Genomic DNA, 19,969 nt, shown 5'->3' on the forward strand with positions numbered 1-19,969 from the left:
TCGATATACGTGTGTATGTATGTATACACAAAAAAGTAATATTTGACTTATGACACAACAAAATTTTCGATAAAAGGTGTTCGAGTGACCACCCTTGAGCCGATATGATCGCGCCAGTGCTTATAACTACAAAAATATTATTACATAATTTACGACGAACACAAATTTTACAAAAAAATTATTTAAATTTTGTATCCAATTATCATCATATAAAATGAAATATTATTACATAATTTACGGCAAACACAAGTTCTAAAAAAAAATCTTTCTTATTTAAACTTTGTATCCAATGTCATTATATAAAATGAAACAGAGGAGGTAATTATATTAAAGACCGTGAACATAAGTGAAGAAAGCAAGCCAACTGTCTCCATATAAAACAAATTGTAGATGAAACCATGCAGAGTTCATACACTTGATGACAAATTCCAAGTCTTATTTGTAATCCAATATGCATTTACTTGTAACCGTTGTCTTCCATGACTTAAAAAAGGCAAAACATATTTCTCATTTTTATCCTTTGTGAGAACCATACATATCCTATATATTTGTCTAAATTCCCCTTTTTCAATTTCGTTGCATTTTTCTTTTCCAACATACTCAAAAAAATCTTCTCTTTCTCTGAGAAAAATCCAATGGCTAATTTTGTAAAGGAAGAAGTTGAAGTTGTTATTGTAGGAGCTGGTCCATCAGGTTTAGCTGTTTCAGCTTGTTTAAACAAATTGTTCATCAAAAATATTGTGCTAGAAAAAGAAGACTGTTGTGGCTATTTGTGGAAGAAAAAGACTTATGATAGACTTCACTTGCATTTATCTAAAGATTTTTGTTCATTGCCTTTTATGCCACATGCAACTTCATCACCAAAGTACTTGTCCAAAAATGAATTTATTCAATACTTAGATGAGTATGTTGAAAACTTTAACATCAAACCAAAATTCCAACGTTGTGTTGAATTAGCCTTTTTCAACAAAGAAGAGAAAAAATGGAATGTCAATGCTACAAATGTGGTTAATGGGGAAAAGGAATTTTATGCTTGTGATTTCTTGGTTTTGGCTACTGGTGAAAACAATGAGGCCTATATCCCAAAAGGGCTAGGGCTTGAAAATTTCAAAGGAGAAATTATTCATTCAAGTGAGTACAAATCTGGCCAAAAGTATGAAGAAAAAGAAGTTTTGGTTGTGGGATCTGGAAATTCTGGCATGGAGATTGCTTATGATCTTTCAAATTATGTTAGTCACAGTTCAATTGTTGTTAGAAGCCCAGTAAGTCTCTATACCTTATCTTTACATTTTTGTGCATGCATATATGTTTTGTTTCTTGATTATTATTTTTTATGATAACGGTGGTGTTCGTGCTAATTTCTCTGTATCTTGATTTCACTTAGTACTTGGTAATTTCCACAAGCCCAGAATCGCAAGTTTGCCAACCAAGCGACAAATAGAAAGAATTGACTTGACGTTTTCTGTCTATGTTCAGATTTGAACCTCAATCTCCTATGATTTTTATTCCACTTCGTTGATGGATGGATCATACCCCTTTTCTTTTCTTTTTTGTAATCCTTGCGGTTACACCCTTAACTATGGTTTTGTCGATTTAATTGATGTTTCGCTTCTAATTTGTCGTTAGTTGGAAATTTTTTATTTGCGAAATTAGCATTTTTAGTTCCTCAAGTATCGACAAATTTTAATTTTGGTCCTTATAATTTCTAGTTAAGCACATTTTAATCTCCAATTGGTTTACATGTGCCTACACTTTCCATCGCTCTGATTGTGAATCTTCACAAATTTAATGAACAATTAAGTGTTAAACCATTCAATAATGATCAATTAAATATGTTAAATTGTGTTGTTATCCATATTGATGGTAAAGCTGGCAATTTCGGACTATATTTAGAAAATCAACCCATTCAACCCACATTTTAATAAGTTGGATCACTTACATTTTAGTTGGGTAAATATGGGCTTCAACCTATTTTTTTGTCCATAAAACATGGGCAAATATGGGTAAAAATGGGTATCCATATATGAACTCACTAGACCCAATAACAGATTATTTTCCTCAAAAATAGGAGAAAATATTTTGTTTAAAAATTTAAGGAAAAATGAAAAAAAAATCTTTTATAAAAATAAAAAATAAAAATTCTTACACCCACCCCGCCCCTGACCCACCCCACCCCGAATTTTCTATTTCATATATTTAATTATAAATATATGAAAAAATTAATTTAGTTTGAGCAAAAGAAAAAATTATAAATATTACACTTGAAATAATACTACACTTAATAATATGCGCTAACCCATCCAACCACCCATTTATCACCCAATAACCCATATTTTACCCACATGGAATATGGCGGGTTGAATCCCAACCCGGTTTTGTTCAACTCACCCAAATCTAACCAAACTCACCCATTTGCCACCACTATTTGAGGATAACAGAATTTAAAAAAATAATTTAAATATCACATATTTCATATATAAAGGGACCAAAAACACGTATTAAATGAATTAAAGGTTAAATATGCATAACAAATATTACAAGGATCAAAATCAGAATTTATCAATAACTAAAGGACCAAAAATGCAATTATCCCTTTATATTTTCTTTTTCCTTCCTAAGAAACATAGGAGGGAAAAAAACAACCCATCTCATATAGAAATAACATTAAAGGAAATAATAACTAGAATTGCTTAATATGATAGTCGTAATAAAGAAACTTTACAGTTTTTGCTAGCATAGAAAATAAGTAATAGTAAGAAAAAGGAGTAACTAATATGGTGAATATCATTCCCTGATCATCACATTACATCCCTATTTACCAATCACAACTCATTTCAACAATTTTACTTTCTCATATAATACCTGGAATTTTACTGTCTATTGCAGTTTGCTTTCTTTAATCTTCTTTTCCAAAAATAAACTTGATTCACCTCACCTACAATTAATTTTACCAATTCTTCTTTCATAAATCAAGATTCATCCCACTTTCTATCGATATTTTTGTGCCTCAATATTGTCTGATCATCTGTATAATAGAGTTCATCATTAGGGTTGACTACAAACTTGACCCCAAGTTGAATACTTAATGTATAAGCTCTTTTTTTTTTTTTTTTGGTACAGTAGTGTTAGCTATAACACTCCACAAACTGTTATGCACATTGCTCAGACGTTCTTTGGATACAAGTAATTTTATGCCCATTGTTTTAATTCTGGATAGCCAGAATTTTTCGATTTCAAACAACTCCACGTAAGGCAGAGTTTAGTTCTTTTGTTCTTATAGCGAAAGCTAGACAAATAAACCCGTTCCTGTCATTCTACAAAATCATACATGAGATATCATCTAAATTCAAATTTCTTTTCTAGACTTTACCTACAACGTTCTTAAATTTAAACAAACAGTTCTTCTTTTCTTATAAAATGTTCATTATTTTGTCCTCTTGTCCTTCAAAAACCCTCTTATATTTTAAAAACAACCTCAATCCTATTGATTTGGTGTAACAGATAAGTTGTTACAGTTGATTTGTTGGCCGATATTGTCTTAGTGAGTGTGTGTTGATTAAGGTCGATCTTCTTAACTTGTTCTTATACAATCTAGTAAAGCATTTTCTTTGATCTTTCTTGAATTACCTATATTTCTTCTATTAGAACCCTTGCTAGTTTCCACTAACAAGTATGATCAATCTTGCTGAATTCCCTAATGTTTCAATTGAGAAACCATAAAATTGTATCCTCACCCAATATGTATAAACGCATGCAATCTGTCTTCATATAAACGCATGCAATACGTCTTCATATAAACTTCATATTATGGACAATGGGTTTATCCAAATTCAGGTCTTTTAATTTTATGGGGAACATAAAATGTGAACCTCTAAAATTAATGAATATTAGATCTGAGCTCATAATTAGAAGTATTATAGTTCAAGTGAATAAATTTAAAAGATTGAATTCATCGAATTTAAATTTTGAACCCACCCTACCTATAAAGAGAAGGCAGTTCTTGGTTTTGAAGAAGGAGAGGAACGGAAAGGATGGTGGTCTGGTTCTGTTGGGCTAAACGGCCCAAAGATACTCTTAACATGATGTGATATTGTTCGTTTTGGGCCAAGCTTGCACGGTTTTCCCCAAAAGGTCTCACATCATTAATAGTATCCAACTCCTTATAAGTAGCTCCTTTTTCTTTTCAAACCACTAACGCGTACTTTGTTCTCACACCCAACAATCTCCCCCTCGAACTAAGTTCTCATGACTCATTACGGGTCAGAGATTCAACGTGTCAATGTGCCACCCACATCATTAGAGTATTTACGGTCACCGAAGCCCAAAGGCTATGTATGCATCTTCAAAGCTACGGGTAAAAGTTGTAAACCGGCCCATAGACGGGCAAAGGCACTAAGCTGGGCTCCACGCCACACTCCGCCATCTTCATACTCGTCCCGCCAAACTATTGGCTTTGATACCAGTTGTTGGGCTAAACGGCCCAAAGATACTCTTAACATGATGTGATATTAAGGCCGCACGGTTTTCCCCAAAAGGCCTCACATCATTAAGAGTATTCAACTCCTTATAAGTAATTCCTTTCTTTTCAGCTACCAATGTGGCACTTTGTTCGCACACCCAACAGGTTCGGCTAAAAGAGGAACATACAATGAGAAGGATTTTATTTTCTTTATTTTATTGATTCAAGTACTTAGGCCATAAATAATTACCAAAACGAAATCATTATTATCCTAATACTTTTCTTTAAATATATATAAGTATAACTTTATAGACGGTAAATAGCTATATGCGCCCAATATTTACACCAAACAAAATAATTGAACTTTAGCAGTTAAAGTGATAATACTATCACTTAACTTAACCACAGTGAAGTGTATTGCATTTATTAGTTTAGTTTAAACATCGATTCTAATTATGTTTTTACTATTTTAGGCATATAACAAAAAAGGATATTAGTCATGTGCGCTATCCCTAGAGATTTAACCCTATATATACTCGGATGACAAGGCTGGATACAAGATATATATAGATGTCTATCGATATCAACTCAACTCAAGAACGATACGAGGAGGCCTTTTGTTGGTTAAAGGTAGAAATGGCGACTATCTATGCATTTTCCAAAGAAAATGCCGGATATATCATCCAGTGACACGAAGGGCCCGAATTTGACACTTGTTTCGATTTTGGCCATGGTGTTGTTTTCGTATGGCCTTCAAATCTCTTATCCTTGTAACAAGATATAGAAGAACCTTTATACATCTTTTGCAAGGTCAATTATAAGAAGAAGTGATATTGCAATAGTACCTTATTGTATTGATACACAAATTCCTTATTAGGTAATTAATCTTGTAAAATATTCTACATAAAGAAGGATATCATACTAGAGATGGATAAGTGGTGTTGTTTTGCCTCAACTACTTATATGGCTACAAAGACTAGTTCTTAAACACATTATGTAAAGACTGGAAGGTGGCAAGGGGAGTCAAAATTAAGAACATATTCCTATTAATAGGCCATGAAGGTCCTAGTTTGTCTTACAAAAGTAGTTCCTATTTTATTTGCCTTAATGGGTTTCTGAGCAAATAAAGGAGGAACGGCTAGATATGCAAAATTATGAAAAGCTTTGTCGGTTGACGATTCCCCCCAACCAAAAGGTCTGCAACTCTATTCTGCTCTGAAAAGCTACGCTTGAGAGATGGAACCCCTAACTGGTACTCAAACACCTGCAATCATTTATAATATTATCATATTCCGTTGATAATGTGATTACCTATTTGGAATCAATTGAAATTTCCTGTGTGGTAAGATTATTTTCCATATAGAGGGAATTCAACTTACCGATAACTTGACAATTTATGGAGTTGATGGATTATCTACCCTCCATCTCCAGGTTTACAGAGTTATCTGGCCATGCGCATAGTTTGCTTAGCATGGAGAAGGCAATGCAAGGAAAACCATACCTAAATGATTAAGTTTTGGGATATCAAGCAATATTTCTAAGGCATAGACAGCAAGCGAGCTGCAAACACCTACTCCTATCAAAATGAAAATTAAAGCAGCAAGCAGAACTTGAACTTGAACTTGAAGAAGAGACTTGAAGAAGAGAGCACCCCCTAAACTACAAGCTTTCTTTGAGAAAGCCATTGTGCGCGGGTCGGGGCGGGCCCTTTGTATAGGGTTCCAAACCTGCGCTACACCCCTAAACTACTAAAATTTATTAAGTTTGATACTTTGAGAAGCAAGGGCACAACAATTGCATATTTTGAAATTCATTCTTCTCCATATTATCTTAAGTCATAATTGTTTTCTAAATTTTCTCACAAATGGAATGGTTACAATGGTGGTATTCAAATCTTAATTAATTATCTTGCTACAGTCCCAATGTCATGTGCGTATTGTCACCTCTTAGACATTTCGCTAAAAAATATTTAATTATTATTATATATAAAATATTTGAGATTTTATTAATATATTATTATATATATAACTAATAGTTTATATTATTAAAGGGAAGACTTGTGTAAAAGGCAGATAGTAACTTAAAAGGGGTATTTGATTTATTTCACGCATGATAGGCTTGAAATTTACTTGTTGCTTTTTCATATGTTTGGTGACTTCATGGATTAGTTTTACACATTACATTTAAGTTCCCAAATTATTATTCTTGTAAATAAAATCATAAATCAAATATTCACAAATTTGAGATTCCGGTGAGCCTTTAGTTTTATTAATCAATAATTGCAAAGTCGAATTTAAACTTTAAAGCTTACAAACTTTCCCCAAGGCTGAATAAGAGACACATTACATGTTTTAATGGTTAAGTTTTAATTAACTAAAGTAAGATTCTAACTATGGTTTGAATAATTAATAAATATTTCATATACAATTATAGCTAAAAAGCAATATTTTTAAAATAATTATTAGTAATAAATGAAGATCTTCTTTTTTTTTTTTTTTTTTTTAAGAGAATGAACTGCACATATGTTATTATAGTATTTCCTTCGGGTTTTTCCTAGAAAATGTCCCAAAAATGGAATGTTATAATAGTCAAATCATGATATTATCAAATGGTGACTTCATGGTTTTAAAAAAGGCGTAGCAATCAAAGAGAAGATAGAATAGCCAATGTTATTATAGTATTTCCTTCTTTTCCTAGAAAATGTCCCAAAAAACTTGTTATAATAGTCAAATCTATTATCAAAGACATTTAAAAAAGGCGTAGCAATATAGCGCCAAATATCTGAAGGTGCGAAAGAGCAGCTGTGAGAATCGAAAAAACCAAGAGGTAGATAACCAACTTCTAGGAAAGACATAATTGACTCATTGATATAGGTAGCTATACCACCCACAAAATTTAAAGAACTTAAAAGTAGCATGAGTCACAGTCAAATTCATAATCCTTGTTTGGTACTAATAGTGTTCAATTTTCTTAATATGCAACTCTCTCCATCCCAATTTATATGAAGATGTCAGACGAGGCACAAAGAAAGGAAGATTTTTAAATTGTGGTCCAAAACAAGCCGAAGAAATTTTTGTGGCTAAAAATCATTTCATTAAGGGTAAAATGAGAAACTAGAGTTAAATTGTTATTAAATATAGAAAGATGTCATTTCTTTTTGGACTGATTAAAATGGAAAGAGTATCATATAAATTGGAATGGAAGGAATACAAACTTAAGCTAATAATGTGTCTCCTTTTAAATGCATCATCTAATATTTCCCATAATGGTTAAAAAGAGTGGCCCTCGCCCTTCTTCCTTGGATTAGTGACATAATGGCTTGCTTGGCCAAACTTCAAAGATCTACTTATTTTGATAAGTGTTTTTGTTCCCTTTTCGTATCTGAACTATCAACATCTATGTATTAAAACACACAGCTTCGAGGTGTGTTTTAATACATAGATGGTAATAGTTAAGGTACGAAAAGGGAACGGCCAATAGTTGGGGTATGAAACTCACGAAAAAGTGATAGTTGTGTGTGTTTTTACCATTAACTCTAACTTATTTTAAAAGCACTTTTGTAAGTATTTGAGCAACAATATTTGTGCTTGATCGAGTTTTCAAAAAGTACTTGATACGCTCAAATTACACCTATTAATGGCGTAAAGTGGACGTTGTCAAATATAGTAACCCAAACAAGGTTGGGGTCGAATCCCACAGGGAATATGGAGAGAAAAAGGTACTAATTATTTATGTAACTAATCTCTAGAAACTTTAATTTTATTCCGAATAGTATAGAGGAGAGATTTGGTTTGTATTCGCTATTTTGAAGTATTTGGAATTTGTTTGGATTGGGAGAACCAAAGTTGTGTCCCCGCGGTGATTAGATGTTATGCTATGGGTATCAATATGATATATTTCTAATGGGTCGGGGTTTTGTATGCACTTAATCTCTAATGCACTTCCTAATATTTTCCAATATTAGAAAATATTTCTTTTCATGATTTTCCCAAATTTAGAAAAGTTGCAAGTAAGATCGATTAAATATGCCAAGTAGAACTCATCTTATCTCTAAGTGAGTTCATTAAACGAGGGTTAGCGCCCCGAGTCCTTGTTATATTATTTCAAATCACACCCTAGTTCATCTTTCTAAATAAACTAGGGTTTGTGCATAAGCAAGTGTTTGCAACCACTAACTAACAATGAATGTGAGAAATAATAAAACACATCACAACCATTATATATATATATATATATATACAATGTTAGACACCCATTACATAACACCCATCATTTGGGTCCACAACTTTGATTAAAGAAACTACTCACACATAATGGTCTCAAAAGTAGTAAGCAATAAATGAGACATAAAGCTTACAAAGTGTGATAAAGATGATGGAAAATGGGATCTTATTGTCTTCACTAAGCTCCAAAAGTGGAGTAATCAATGCTCACCCACCAATGGAACTTTGTTCACGTGCACAATAGAAAACTGGCTGCCAAAAATAACCTAAAATGTTCTTTAAATAGGCTCCAAAAACGCACAGCAGCGACTGACAAAATTGCCCCTGATAGCAAGATCGACCGACCGTCGATTGTTCGACGATCCATCCATTCCTCCGTCCCTTATATCTTCAGCGATGTGATCCATTCGACGGTGCCGTCGACCAGTTCGACGCTCCGTCGAGTATTCCGTCTTTCTCTCTTCTTGTTGACAAATCTTGATTGACGACACAAACGACGAAGCGTCGATCAGTTCGACGCTTCATCGATGGCTCCGCCCTTTATCGTCTTCAACTAAGGCCATCACTGGAAAATCGAGCTTATCGACGCTTCGAAGGATGGTCCGTCGGCTGATCGACGGGACGTCGATTCTTCATTTCCGGCCAATTTTTCCTTTGTTCTTTGTTTTTGCTTTTGGGCCATTGTTTTCCTAAAACACAACAAAAACATATTAACAAGAACCAGACTTACTTGAAAACAACCAAAATTCATAGTAAAAAGGTGTCGAATGTGCCACAAATCCGCAGCACATCAGTACTTCTGGGGAGAAGCTATCTTTTTGCTTTTGAAAAACAGCTTCTGCTTCCGGTCAAAATCATTTTTTTTTCCCCCTAAAAACTTGTCCACGCTTATTGTTACATCTTCTATACATCTATTCTCTCACAGATAAATTTATATAGATATTTTACATACACCACACAAATGCATATATTTTCCAATTCTATTTAATATTATTTTTTTATCATTCCCACATTACAATTTCTTGAATTGTCTCTTATCATTCATGCATTAATAAGCTTGCCCTAAATGCTTAATTTTTCTACTTGTCTGAAAGAACACTGCACTATGTAAAAATATAATATCTCATGTTAACACTAAGAAAAAGTCTCTAATTTTAGTAATACGGATCTTAAAATTAGCGAAAAGAAATGTTTATTATAGTTAAAACTAATTATTACAAAATTAAATAGCCAAAAAAATCCATCATTGCTTCTCATATGATAGGAATATGTATGTTATTGAACCTATTAGAGTAGATGATTAAAAATAATAGAGTTATTATCTTATCTTTGGAGTTCTAAATGATAATGTACATTTTAGGAGCTCAAAATTCAAATTGATCTTACCTTTATTTCTTGTATACAAATATATATATGCATTTAAATAAAACCATAATGATGTTTATCATTTCAACTATATTTACAATCTTTATTGTTCTCGTCAACATGGTATCAGAGTCGTCTATTCTATCACCAAATGTGTACACCTCAATTGAAAAAAAAAATGATTGTATTTAGTGATTATACACGTTTCCTACATCTTTTCGATGGTAGTTAACACTCACCATAGCCATCAACCAATACAAATATCTACAGCCTTATCTCTAGTACGAAGTAAAAAAAAATAGCATATGTTTGTATCTCGAGGTTGAAAATTAATATTTTAAACTTAGATCTCAAAATTTTCAACAAAATTCCAACATTGAGTGAGGGGTAGTTCCGTACTTTAGCCCCGTGACGGAAGTAAGTTGGATATTATTTAAATTATACATACTGACTACATAAAGATTTTTCACACTAATACCATAAATAGTTTAACCTCTATAATATATAGCATGTTAGTTACCTTTGTGGTTACCTATTAATGTTTCTCATAATGATTTATCTTTAGTTACCTTAGAGTTGACCTGATTCTGTACTTTTTTTTAATACCGCCAATGCTTAAAATTTAAACTCGTATAAATGTACATTATAGTTCAATGTTCTTCCACAATGCTATAATTTTTCTATAGTTAGATGATGCAAGTTTCCATATGCACAATAACTGATATTTTTTATAATATGGTTACGTTGTTAATTACCTTATTCTAAAGGATTTTTTTGCCTGTTGTGTTTACAGATTCATGTTCTAACAAGGGAGATGGTGTATACTGGAATGATGTTGCTAAAATATCTACCAGTATCTTTGGTTGATACTATGATTGCAAAGTATGCCAAGTTTACATTTGGAAATTTGGCAGAATTTGGAATACCACAACCAGAAGAAGGCCCATTTTATGTGAAACTCTCAGAAGGTAGATCCCCAGTAATTGATGTTGGTGCCATTGACAAGATTAAACTTGGAGAGATTAAGGTAAGAAACTATATTTTTCATACTGTTTGAGAAATATCATGTGAAAAACAGATGGCTTGATTTTACTCGAGGGCTTTGGTCGAGTGGTACAGGGCAACTCGTGATATGTGCGGCGCACGTCATGAGTTTGAATTATGACGTAGATGAAGGTATGGACTTTTAAGTACGTAGATAAGGGTAAAGGGGCAGGCCCATTATCCATCCATAAACTTTTGACCTATGTGTCATTGGCTCAAAAGGCGTAGCTACATATGTTGAAGGGTGGTCAGTTGAACATTCTTTGTCGAAAAATTATATTAAGCATATAGGTCAAATATTACTTTTAACACGTGCATGCACATATCTATTAAATTTTGAACACCGTTAAACACCCTTAGTGAAATTAGAACTTCGGCATGGATTGATTGTCGGGGTTTTCTGGGTTATTAAAAAGAAGAAGAAAACGATGGTTTGATTTGTCACCTTTTTGGAACCATGAAGGTTCATTCAATATAACTAGTTACAGTTAATTAGGATTTCATAGTGTAAACAATTCTTACAAAATCAGTAACATTTAATGTGTTGTGGACCTGTGGTTGGTAGGTTGTCTCATTTTCATTTGTCATGGCAATTACCTATAATAATCCTTTATATTACTTATTCGTTTACGCTATCAGTGTCTATAAGTTAAATTCATTTATTTATTGGTTTGATACTTACTTTGTGCTAAAACTTGATTGCCGAGCTGGTTTAATTTATTGTGAAATCATTTTTGGTGAATTCTTAATTAGGTACTTCCTGGAATATCAAAAATAAAGGAACATACAGTAGTCTTTGACAATGGGGAAGAACACCAATTTGATGCAATCATTTTTGCTACGGGTTACAAGAATGTAGCTACCAAATGGCTTAAGGTAGGTGTTGCAAATTATCAACATAATTGTTAAAATTGACCACAAAAACAAAAGGGCAGTTGTTAAAAGTTTTATTTTGTGCCTTAATTGTTTCATGTTTCTTTTTCTTCAATTTTGAGTCTTGAAATGATTTCATTTCTAGACACCGCGTGCGGATAAGCTATCAAGTTTTTACCTGTGAGGTATTGTGTAAGAGAGAGTAATCAAAATACATATTATTACACATCTTTGCTTTAGAGAAAAAAGAAACGTGATTTTCATACTGTATATGTGTGCTTGGACATCTACATACATTTTAAATTAAGACTAGTCATATGTGCATTTCTTTATGCATTTTTCTCATTCATAAATTATTACTTTTTCTGGATTTATAACTTATATATGCTGATAGCATAAATGAAACTTCACACAATCAGTATATTCTAACCTTATTTTAGAAAGTTATTTGCCCCATTTTCCTGTTACTAATTTCACTTAATATGAGTAATTACTTTAATTTTACATTGTTACTATATATTAAATTTAAACCCTACAATTATTGTGTGTGTTTTCCCCTCAAAGTTGTAAATTTTTGAAATAATTTTTTGGCAGGATCATAGCTCTATATTTCTTGATGATGGAACGTTGATAAATGAATTTCCAAATCATTGGAAAGGAGAGAATGGCCTCTACTGTGCAGGTTATTCAAAAAAAGGGATAGCTGGTATATCAATGGATGCAAAATCTATAGTCGAAAATATCAAGGTGGTTAGAGGAGAGAAAATCTAGAGATCCTTTTTATTATTATATCAGACTGTTGTTAAATTTAGCTAGAACCTAAAGTCTTGTTTGTTTTAGTGTGTTTTTGTTGGAGTCTAGCTTCTATTACCAAATAAATTTGATGGATCTTTATGATTGGTTGTTTTTGTTTGACGATTTCTTCTTGTTACTTTATACTAGTGGTCTTTGGGTCAGCTTTTACATGTTTCGACCATTTCACCTGGTAATTGCTACCTCCTCTAGCACAAGTATCATGTGATACTAACTACCAAGTTGGCTCCAGTAGATGAAAAAGTACATCGACTATTTCACCGGATATCTATTTCCTCCTACTAATACAGGTATCAGGTAATCTACCGCCAAGCTAGTAGGAGGTAACAGCCTAACAGGTGAAATAAATCATCTAACAATTACGTCATAATTGTTGTTACACTTGCATTAAGTCCAAGCATTTGTTGGCAATGTCATTTAGATTACCTCCGGCCAAATCAGGTATAAGTTAATAATCTACTTGCTACCAGCACAAGTATGTCTAACATAATGCAAATGTCTAACAATTACGTCATAATTGGTACTTATTGCGTTAAATCCAGCATTTGTTGGCAATTTTGATTCAGATTTAGAAGTTATATGTCCGTGTAGGAATAAGTATGAGATTTATTAGAGAATCTTAAATGTTGGAAATTTGCCTTACAAATAAAATCAGCACGGGATGATTCATATAGTCGATTTTAACTAATTTGGGAACCGAAGCATCACACAAGTCGTAAGGTCAATGATTCTACAGATTCTTGTTACGGTAAAAGAATTGTCATCTTCTCTTGAACCAAATGTATTATACTAGAAAGTATATATTTTCTCCACTTTGCCCAATAAATGCATTTTCCTTCAATTCCTTGATGTTCTTAAGGTGCATAAAATTAATGTACATTGAGCAGTTGATATTCCATCTTGTTAGGTCATTGCTAAGTCCACAAATATGTACAAAACGTCCTAACAAACCAGTACAAAACCATAAGGTTAACGAGCATACAAGATACTCCTAAGTCCTAGCAAGAATGCAAAACTTGATTTGCAGATGGTGATACACGCAAAATACTCCTGGCATATCCATGAGAAGAGAACAAAGAAGATGATATTATTGATAACCCGGGCAACGCTAGTGATTCACTCAACCGGAAGCCAAAGCATCAAATCAAATGGTTCATTCAGCTTCCTCCCCAACCTCCTTTTTGCATGGTTGACCACTGAGCCTTAGGTGCACAGTTATTGTTATCCTTTCTTTTGAGCCAACTTTTTGTGTCTGATTTTCTAAAACATTGAGCAGAAGAAGTCCCTCTAGGGGTTTCTTCTGATCTTTTTCTTTTTGTCCAGAGAGAGTCGGGTGGTACACCGTCCCCCTTTGACTGTCCCCAATTTGCTGAAGATACTTTTCCCCAACCTTCAGTAGACCATTTTCCTTTTGTCCAGGAAGAGTTGAGTGGTATACCATCCTCCTTTGACTGTCCCCAATTGGCTCCCCTACCTTCGGTAGAACAGTTTCTTTTTGTCCAGGGAGAGTCAAGTGGTACACCATTCTCCTTTGACCGTTCCCAACCTTCGGTAGACCATTTTCTTTTTGTCCCGGAAGAGTCGGGTGGTACACCGTCCTCTTTTGACCGTCCACAACTCGCTGAAGTTAATCCTTCCCAACCTTTGGTAGACCATTTCTTTTTAGTCGCGATTGGTTCAGAAGGTGTAGCCAACTGACTTCCTTTCTGGCCTTCTTTACTTTGATCCTCCTTATTCTTGATATCTCCACAAGGAAGAGTGATTATATTCCCGTCTTCTTTAATGTTTGCTGTCTGAGAACCGTCTTGAAATGGAGCAGCATGGCCAAACAACTGATATCTTAACGTGGGTACTTCAACAAGGCCATCCATAAAAGCAGAAATGTATTCGCTAGAACGCTGGATACACTTGTATATCCGTTTTACTTCTCCTTTCCCAACAGCCCTTGCGACATTTTGAGACCGGTCAGTGAAATCCTCAACCTGTGAAGATCAGTATCAGCCATTAATTTAGCACTTCAAAGATTGCTAAGTAGAAAGCTCAAAAGGACATAAGTGAAAGGTAACTACACTGATGCAGCAAACTTTAGAATCCCATGTTTTAGATAGCCAAGATGCCTCATAGGTGCTTGCACATAGTCCTTTGGCCCATAGTTTCTCAATCGACAATAACTGCAATGAAATGAAACCATAATGAGCCAGGAATTTAACTGGGAGTCTCATGTGCGGCGCCGTTTTAAGACAAGACCAGATATACTGAATTCACAATACCTTGATTAATAGAGTAACTAGCAGCTCAGCCACTGACTCTTTGTTCCTCTTCCCATAGTTCACAAACTTATTCAGAGACTTTGCCACTGCATCGGGATCAGAACCATCTAGAACGTTTCCAAACCAAGGAATATTACCGAGCTACTCAAAACCAAAAAACTCATGAAGAAAAGGTGAGTGCATAGAGAAGCATCACTTAGAATTACTTCAATAAAATATCTCAACAATGTTCTTGTACTTTAGAATCTAGTCTATAGCGATAGCTAAATTCCTCACATTCTGATCAACAGATTGAAAGTCAAGAATCAATACGAATCAAAAGTCAAACAAGGCAAAAAGTGCTAAAACCAAAACTCCCAAGTCATGTATAAAAATAAAAAAGAATTATGAGTATGTATCATTGCATTGACAGCCTGACAAATGGAAGGTTTTTCGTACACGTCCAGTTCTGATGCTTAGGGTCCTATATATTTCCTTCAGAAAACTTCTATCATGATCCTTATTCTGTGGAATTTTGCTTTTCTACTACAGTACATCACTACACTGTGTACTGATACTGAAATTACTACATCCCTTTCAAAAGGCATACGAAAACTGAGAAAGTAAAGATTCATAGTTACCTTCTAATATGGCAGAAAATGGCGGTAGTATTGGAGGATTTCGTGTCTGCGAAGTTCATTCATTAGAGGAAGAAGTTCACGCCACCCCAAATGAGGAAAAAAGAAGAACAGATTATTAACTAAACAACTACGTCAATAGCACTATAGAAAAGAAACAAGATATCTACACATATATACATCAAGTTCCTCTCAGATAAAAACAAAAACAAAATAAGCAAAAAGGCAAGACTTTATTTATGTTTTCACACGAATTTAAATCAGTAAAGCATAAATACTAGGCATTCAGAATCGTTAATAATGCTTTATTGACAAAACGGTTAAATCCAGCAACAAGAAGTTTACAAGAGCAACACCGCTTGTACAAGAGGGTGCTTTACAAAAGGCACACCGAACTATTTTTTTCTTCTCCTTTTTTTTTTTTTAGGATGAGGCAGTAAATTTCATTAAATAATACCAAGAAGGTACTGCAAGAGTACAAAAAGTAAATTTCTTTTGCGTTTTATAAGCTGAAGTGATACAAACTTGGTGTTGTGAAAACACGAAACAAACTGGGCATTTTATTGTGCTTAGAATAGCTTCCTCAGAGGATACTGCTGATAGCATATTATGCACATTTTCATCCTTGACCCCCCCAAAAATATACTTTTTGCAAGGCAAAAGGAGAAGAAACATCCAACTCAAAACTGTTACTGAGACCTGTAAGAGATGACCTTCATGATTACTAACCAAAAAGTATCCACTATTATTTATGTTTCACGGCGTGAATTATGCTAACTTATTAAATGAATATTGATTCTGCACGCATCTAAACAAGAATGTTGCTTATATTTTTATTTTTAATATAACCGAGAAATAACATTGTTTTCCAGCACGAAACTTGGTGGATAATGAGTCCTGCTCCTCTACGCTTCTCCACTTAGATACCAAACTTGGTTGACCAGCTAGGATTCAAGCGAGAAGATTACTATTCAAACCTAGAACATTTTTTCCTTTGTTTCTTGTTGTTTATTTATAAGTTCAACCCTTATAATTTGGTGTTATAACCACATTTTCTAAAATTTGGGAATTCTATTAGCAAAGAGTATTGTGGCCCATAGTAATGAATCTCTAGAATGAAGGTCCCTATTAGAATAAAGGAAGCTAAAGGAAACAAATTCGTGAGAGGGCATTGAAGAAAAAGTTGAATAACCGCAGCTGACTAAAATGAAATCATATGATTTCACCAGAGTAAACTTTCCTCTCCACCATCAAAAGATTTTATTCATTATTACTGTAATCAGTACAAATTTACCAAAGAGTGCGTTGTGTAAGGTTATGTAAAGTATTAGTTCACGCTCCTAGGCTCACAGACTGATTAACCATGGTAACAAAATATTCAGCTGAAGGCACAATTCATATTGACTTGAAGTGATCAATATGAAAGTTCCATAATATAACCAAGAAACAAAGAGTAAGATGACAACGTAGAAATAATTTGTACTTGGCTTATACCTGCAAATGAAAAGCAACCAAAAGAATTACAGATAATGAGTTCAAAGTTTTGTCTTTTGAGCTATTAATATTCTGCGCTTTTGCCCAAGCTTTCATCTGCAAAAGAGAAGACCATCTCTTGTGAGGATGTGAATCGAGCAAACTGCTTATCAGCATATACATAACAAAAGTTGACCCCTGTATATAAAAAAAGAATGTAAACTCAAAAATGTATCTAATAGTGTCCTTGTCCAAGCCACAACTTTGATTTCCATCTTTCTTCTTTTTCTAACTTTCGTGTTAATTGGAAGTAAAATTCATTCAGTGTGCTACAGAAGTCACATGACCTTTCTAAAGGTCAAAATTACCGCCTCCAATCCAAGAGTTTTCAGAAAATTATTTTTCACAGAAATAGCTGTCAGTTTTCTCCAAGTAATCAGCAAAGAGTACAAGGAGATGACAGGCTTATGAACATAGAGTAGGCAATATATTTCTGATAAGCTTAAGCTAAATAAAATTAGATACACTTAAAGTTCCACGTCTTTCAGTATATGTCAATTTACATTGTATAGATAACGTTTCATTTAAGTAGGGTATGTTGTCTTTCCATTGTATGGTCTATTTAGTGTTAAATTTACAGCCTTCCCCGTCCTTCTACACCCCACCCCCACCCCCCCCACCCCTTCTCCGCAGGAACAATCTGCAGAAGCTCCTATGATTCAATTTAAAGCACATCCGAGGCTAAAAAGTAGATTGCCAGCAAAAAGAAGGGAAACAACTCAAGTATATTTTTATATAGAAAAGAGTGCAGAATAAGAAAAAGAAATTTTGGGATGATTTGAATGGGGACAGCAATTTTACAAAATAACTGACAGCAGCACTTGAAGGCTCTAACTTTTGTAGACCTCTGAATCCAAAAATAAACCAGGAAAACATTCTAGCATAGAATTCCACTCCATCCACATTGATTAGAATGTCTTTTTTAGCTTACACACGTGTTTAAGGTAGAAACATTAACTTATGATACTTTCTCAAGTTGGAGGATAACATAAGAATTACTTAACGACAAGTGGGTGCAAGTATTAGGCAATATATTTACTCTTAGCTTCCTTAGATGTTACAAAGTGTAAAAGATTAACCCATTTAAGTTTTGGTAGAATATGATAACAAGAAAGAGATTTTAAGAAAGCTGTAACAGCACATTGTTTTAGCACGAGAGATGTAGGACCCGACATTCCCCTGGGGAAAAAAAGAAAAAGAGAAGAGAATCCATCTAAAGAAACGCACAAAATTTAGTTTAGCCTTTAAAGTTCTCTTTGATCAGTATACAAAAGACTAGTTCTTTTTCATTTCTGAATGTCTCTCAAATGAAGTTAGAGAAAGTGATATAAAAGAGTGCAGAATTTTACCAAGAAGCTCAGCTTCTGAAACCTTTCATCGAGTGAACAGATCATGTGGATTATCTTAGACTTTGAAACTCCATCTCTGTTTTCAACTGACATATCGCACTCAATTTTCGTTCCGCAATCAACAACTTTCAGAATGGGCACTCTGGCAGCTGGTATTGGATGAACACCAGAAACATGGCCAGAACCTGAAGCACGAAAAACCATAGATGAAATAAACCAAACATACTAAACTCTAATAGGGATAAATAAAGTTCTAAATAGAGTGAATATATACAAAGGATTCATATAGCCTCACACTAGTTTGGAACTGACGAACAGTTGATTGACCAACAAAACAAACAAAACATGAGGAGATATCCTTCCAATTTCCAGTTTTTACGGATTTTTCACATTTCCATGTCTGTTTATCTACTTTTCATTTTGATATTAAGGTATTTCCAATAATTAAAGAATAAAAGGACAAGTGGTATAGATATCTCTTCCGTTCCCTCGTTGTTGTGGCCTTATGGCATATATCTTCCTTCACCACCTAGGTATGACTGGATGCATATATTAGAGAAATAAAAGTAGGTTTACCATATCCATCAGTTTTCAAATATACAAATAAAAAATAAGAAGCAGATGAAGTTTAACAGACTGCTTCTTAAGGATATACAATATTTTCCTTCCTTTTCTTCTCTTTTGTTTCCTTCATATATTCATTTCCCCTTCTTTCTTTCCTCTCAGTTCCAACTAAGCAAACGCTTACTCTTTCCCAATTACTAATTCCTAATGCGACAACAACCTGGCAAAGATTCAGTGAAAAATCTTTAGTATGTTCAATTTGCAGCAGAATTGCAGATAGCCTCATTAGTACTCCTAGCATTGACTATTTTAGCAATCAAATCCTTTTACCCTTTCTTTTTCTTATCACTGTTATTTCTTTCTTGTTTTTCACTATTTTCTACCACATTTGCCTGTCATATTGCAGATATAATGGTGGACAGAACACTCCATAGTAAAAACTAAGAAAACCAGGTCTCTTTTTCCAAATAAATGGCACCTAATGTTAATCTTAAAAGCTTTATTTATTGGTTCTGCTAGTGGAAATAGCCATTTGTTGGAAGTGACAACATAATCTTTTACCAAGAACATTCAGACCAGTAAATCTACTTTTCAGTTAAAATTCGATCTACTCTTCAAAGGCAAATGTACTTAAAAATTTGGTTAAGACACGAAGGCAGTAATCCATGAACTACAGAGAGTATCAACTCAAAGATTTACTTTGAAGTGCATATAACTTCCTTGCAAATTTCCTGAGAGTTTGAATCTTCTTCTCATGTGAAAATTTAACTGAATTGTTGTCAAAATTAATAGATAGATCTAGGTCACTCTTTGAATGGAATAGATCCATTACGAAAGATCCAAACTCCTCCACAACAGG

General features: G+C 33.8%; 2 protein-coding genes across 2 annotated transcripts; one reads left to right on the plus strand and one right to left on the minus strand.

Annotated features, from left to right (window-relative positions):
* Positions 1–512: 512 nt before the first annotated feature.
* On the plus strand, positions 513–12,879 carry LOC132067918 (probable indole-3-pyruvate monooxygenase YUCCA10). Its single transcript, XM_059461325.1, has 4 exons — positions 513–1,262; positions 10,841–11,074; positions 11,845–11,967; positions 12,559–12,879. Exons 1-4 carry the CDS (start codon positions 636–638, stop codon positions 12,733–12,735), a joined length of 1,161 nt encoding a protein of 386 aa, XP_059317308.1. The 5' UTR covers positions 513–635; the 3' UTR covers positions 12,736–12,879.
* Positions 12,880–13,607: 728 nt separating this feature from the next.
* LOC132061085 (protein HESO1-like) lies at positions 13,608–19,939 on the minus strand. Its single transcript, XM_059453959.1, has 8 exons — positions 19,810–19,939; positions 18,547–18,731; positions 17,159–17,254; positions 15,668–15,713; positions 15,048–15,154; positions 14,847–14,948; positions 14,252–14,759; positions 13,608–14,167 (listed from the first exon to the last, which is right to left on the minus strand). Exons 1-8 carry the CDS (start codon positions 19,937–19,939, stop codon positions 13,935–13,937), a joined length of 1,407 nt encoding a protein of 468 aa, XP_059309942.1. The 3' UTR covers positions 13,608–13,934.
* Between the last annotated feature and the right edge of the window lie 30 nt (positions 19,940–19,969).

Source organism: Lycium ferocissimum, chromosome 1 (genome assembly GCF_029784015.1).
Source record: "Lycium ferocissimum isolate CSIRO_LF1 chromosome 1, AGI_CSIRO_Lferr_CH_V1, whole genome shotgun sequence".
Taxonomy (NCBI): Eukaryota; Viridiplantae; Streptophyta; class Magnoliopsida; order Solanales; family Solanaceae; genus Lycium; species Lycium ferocissimum.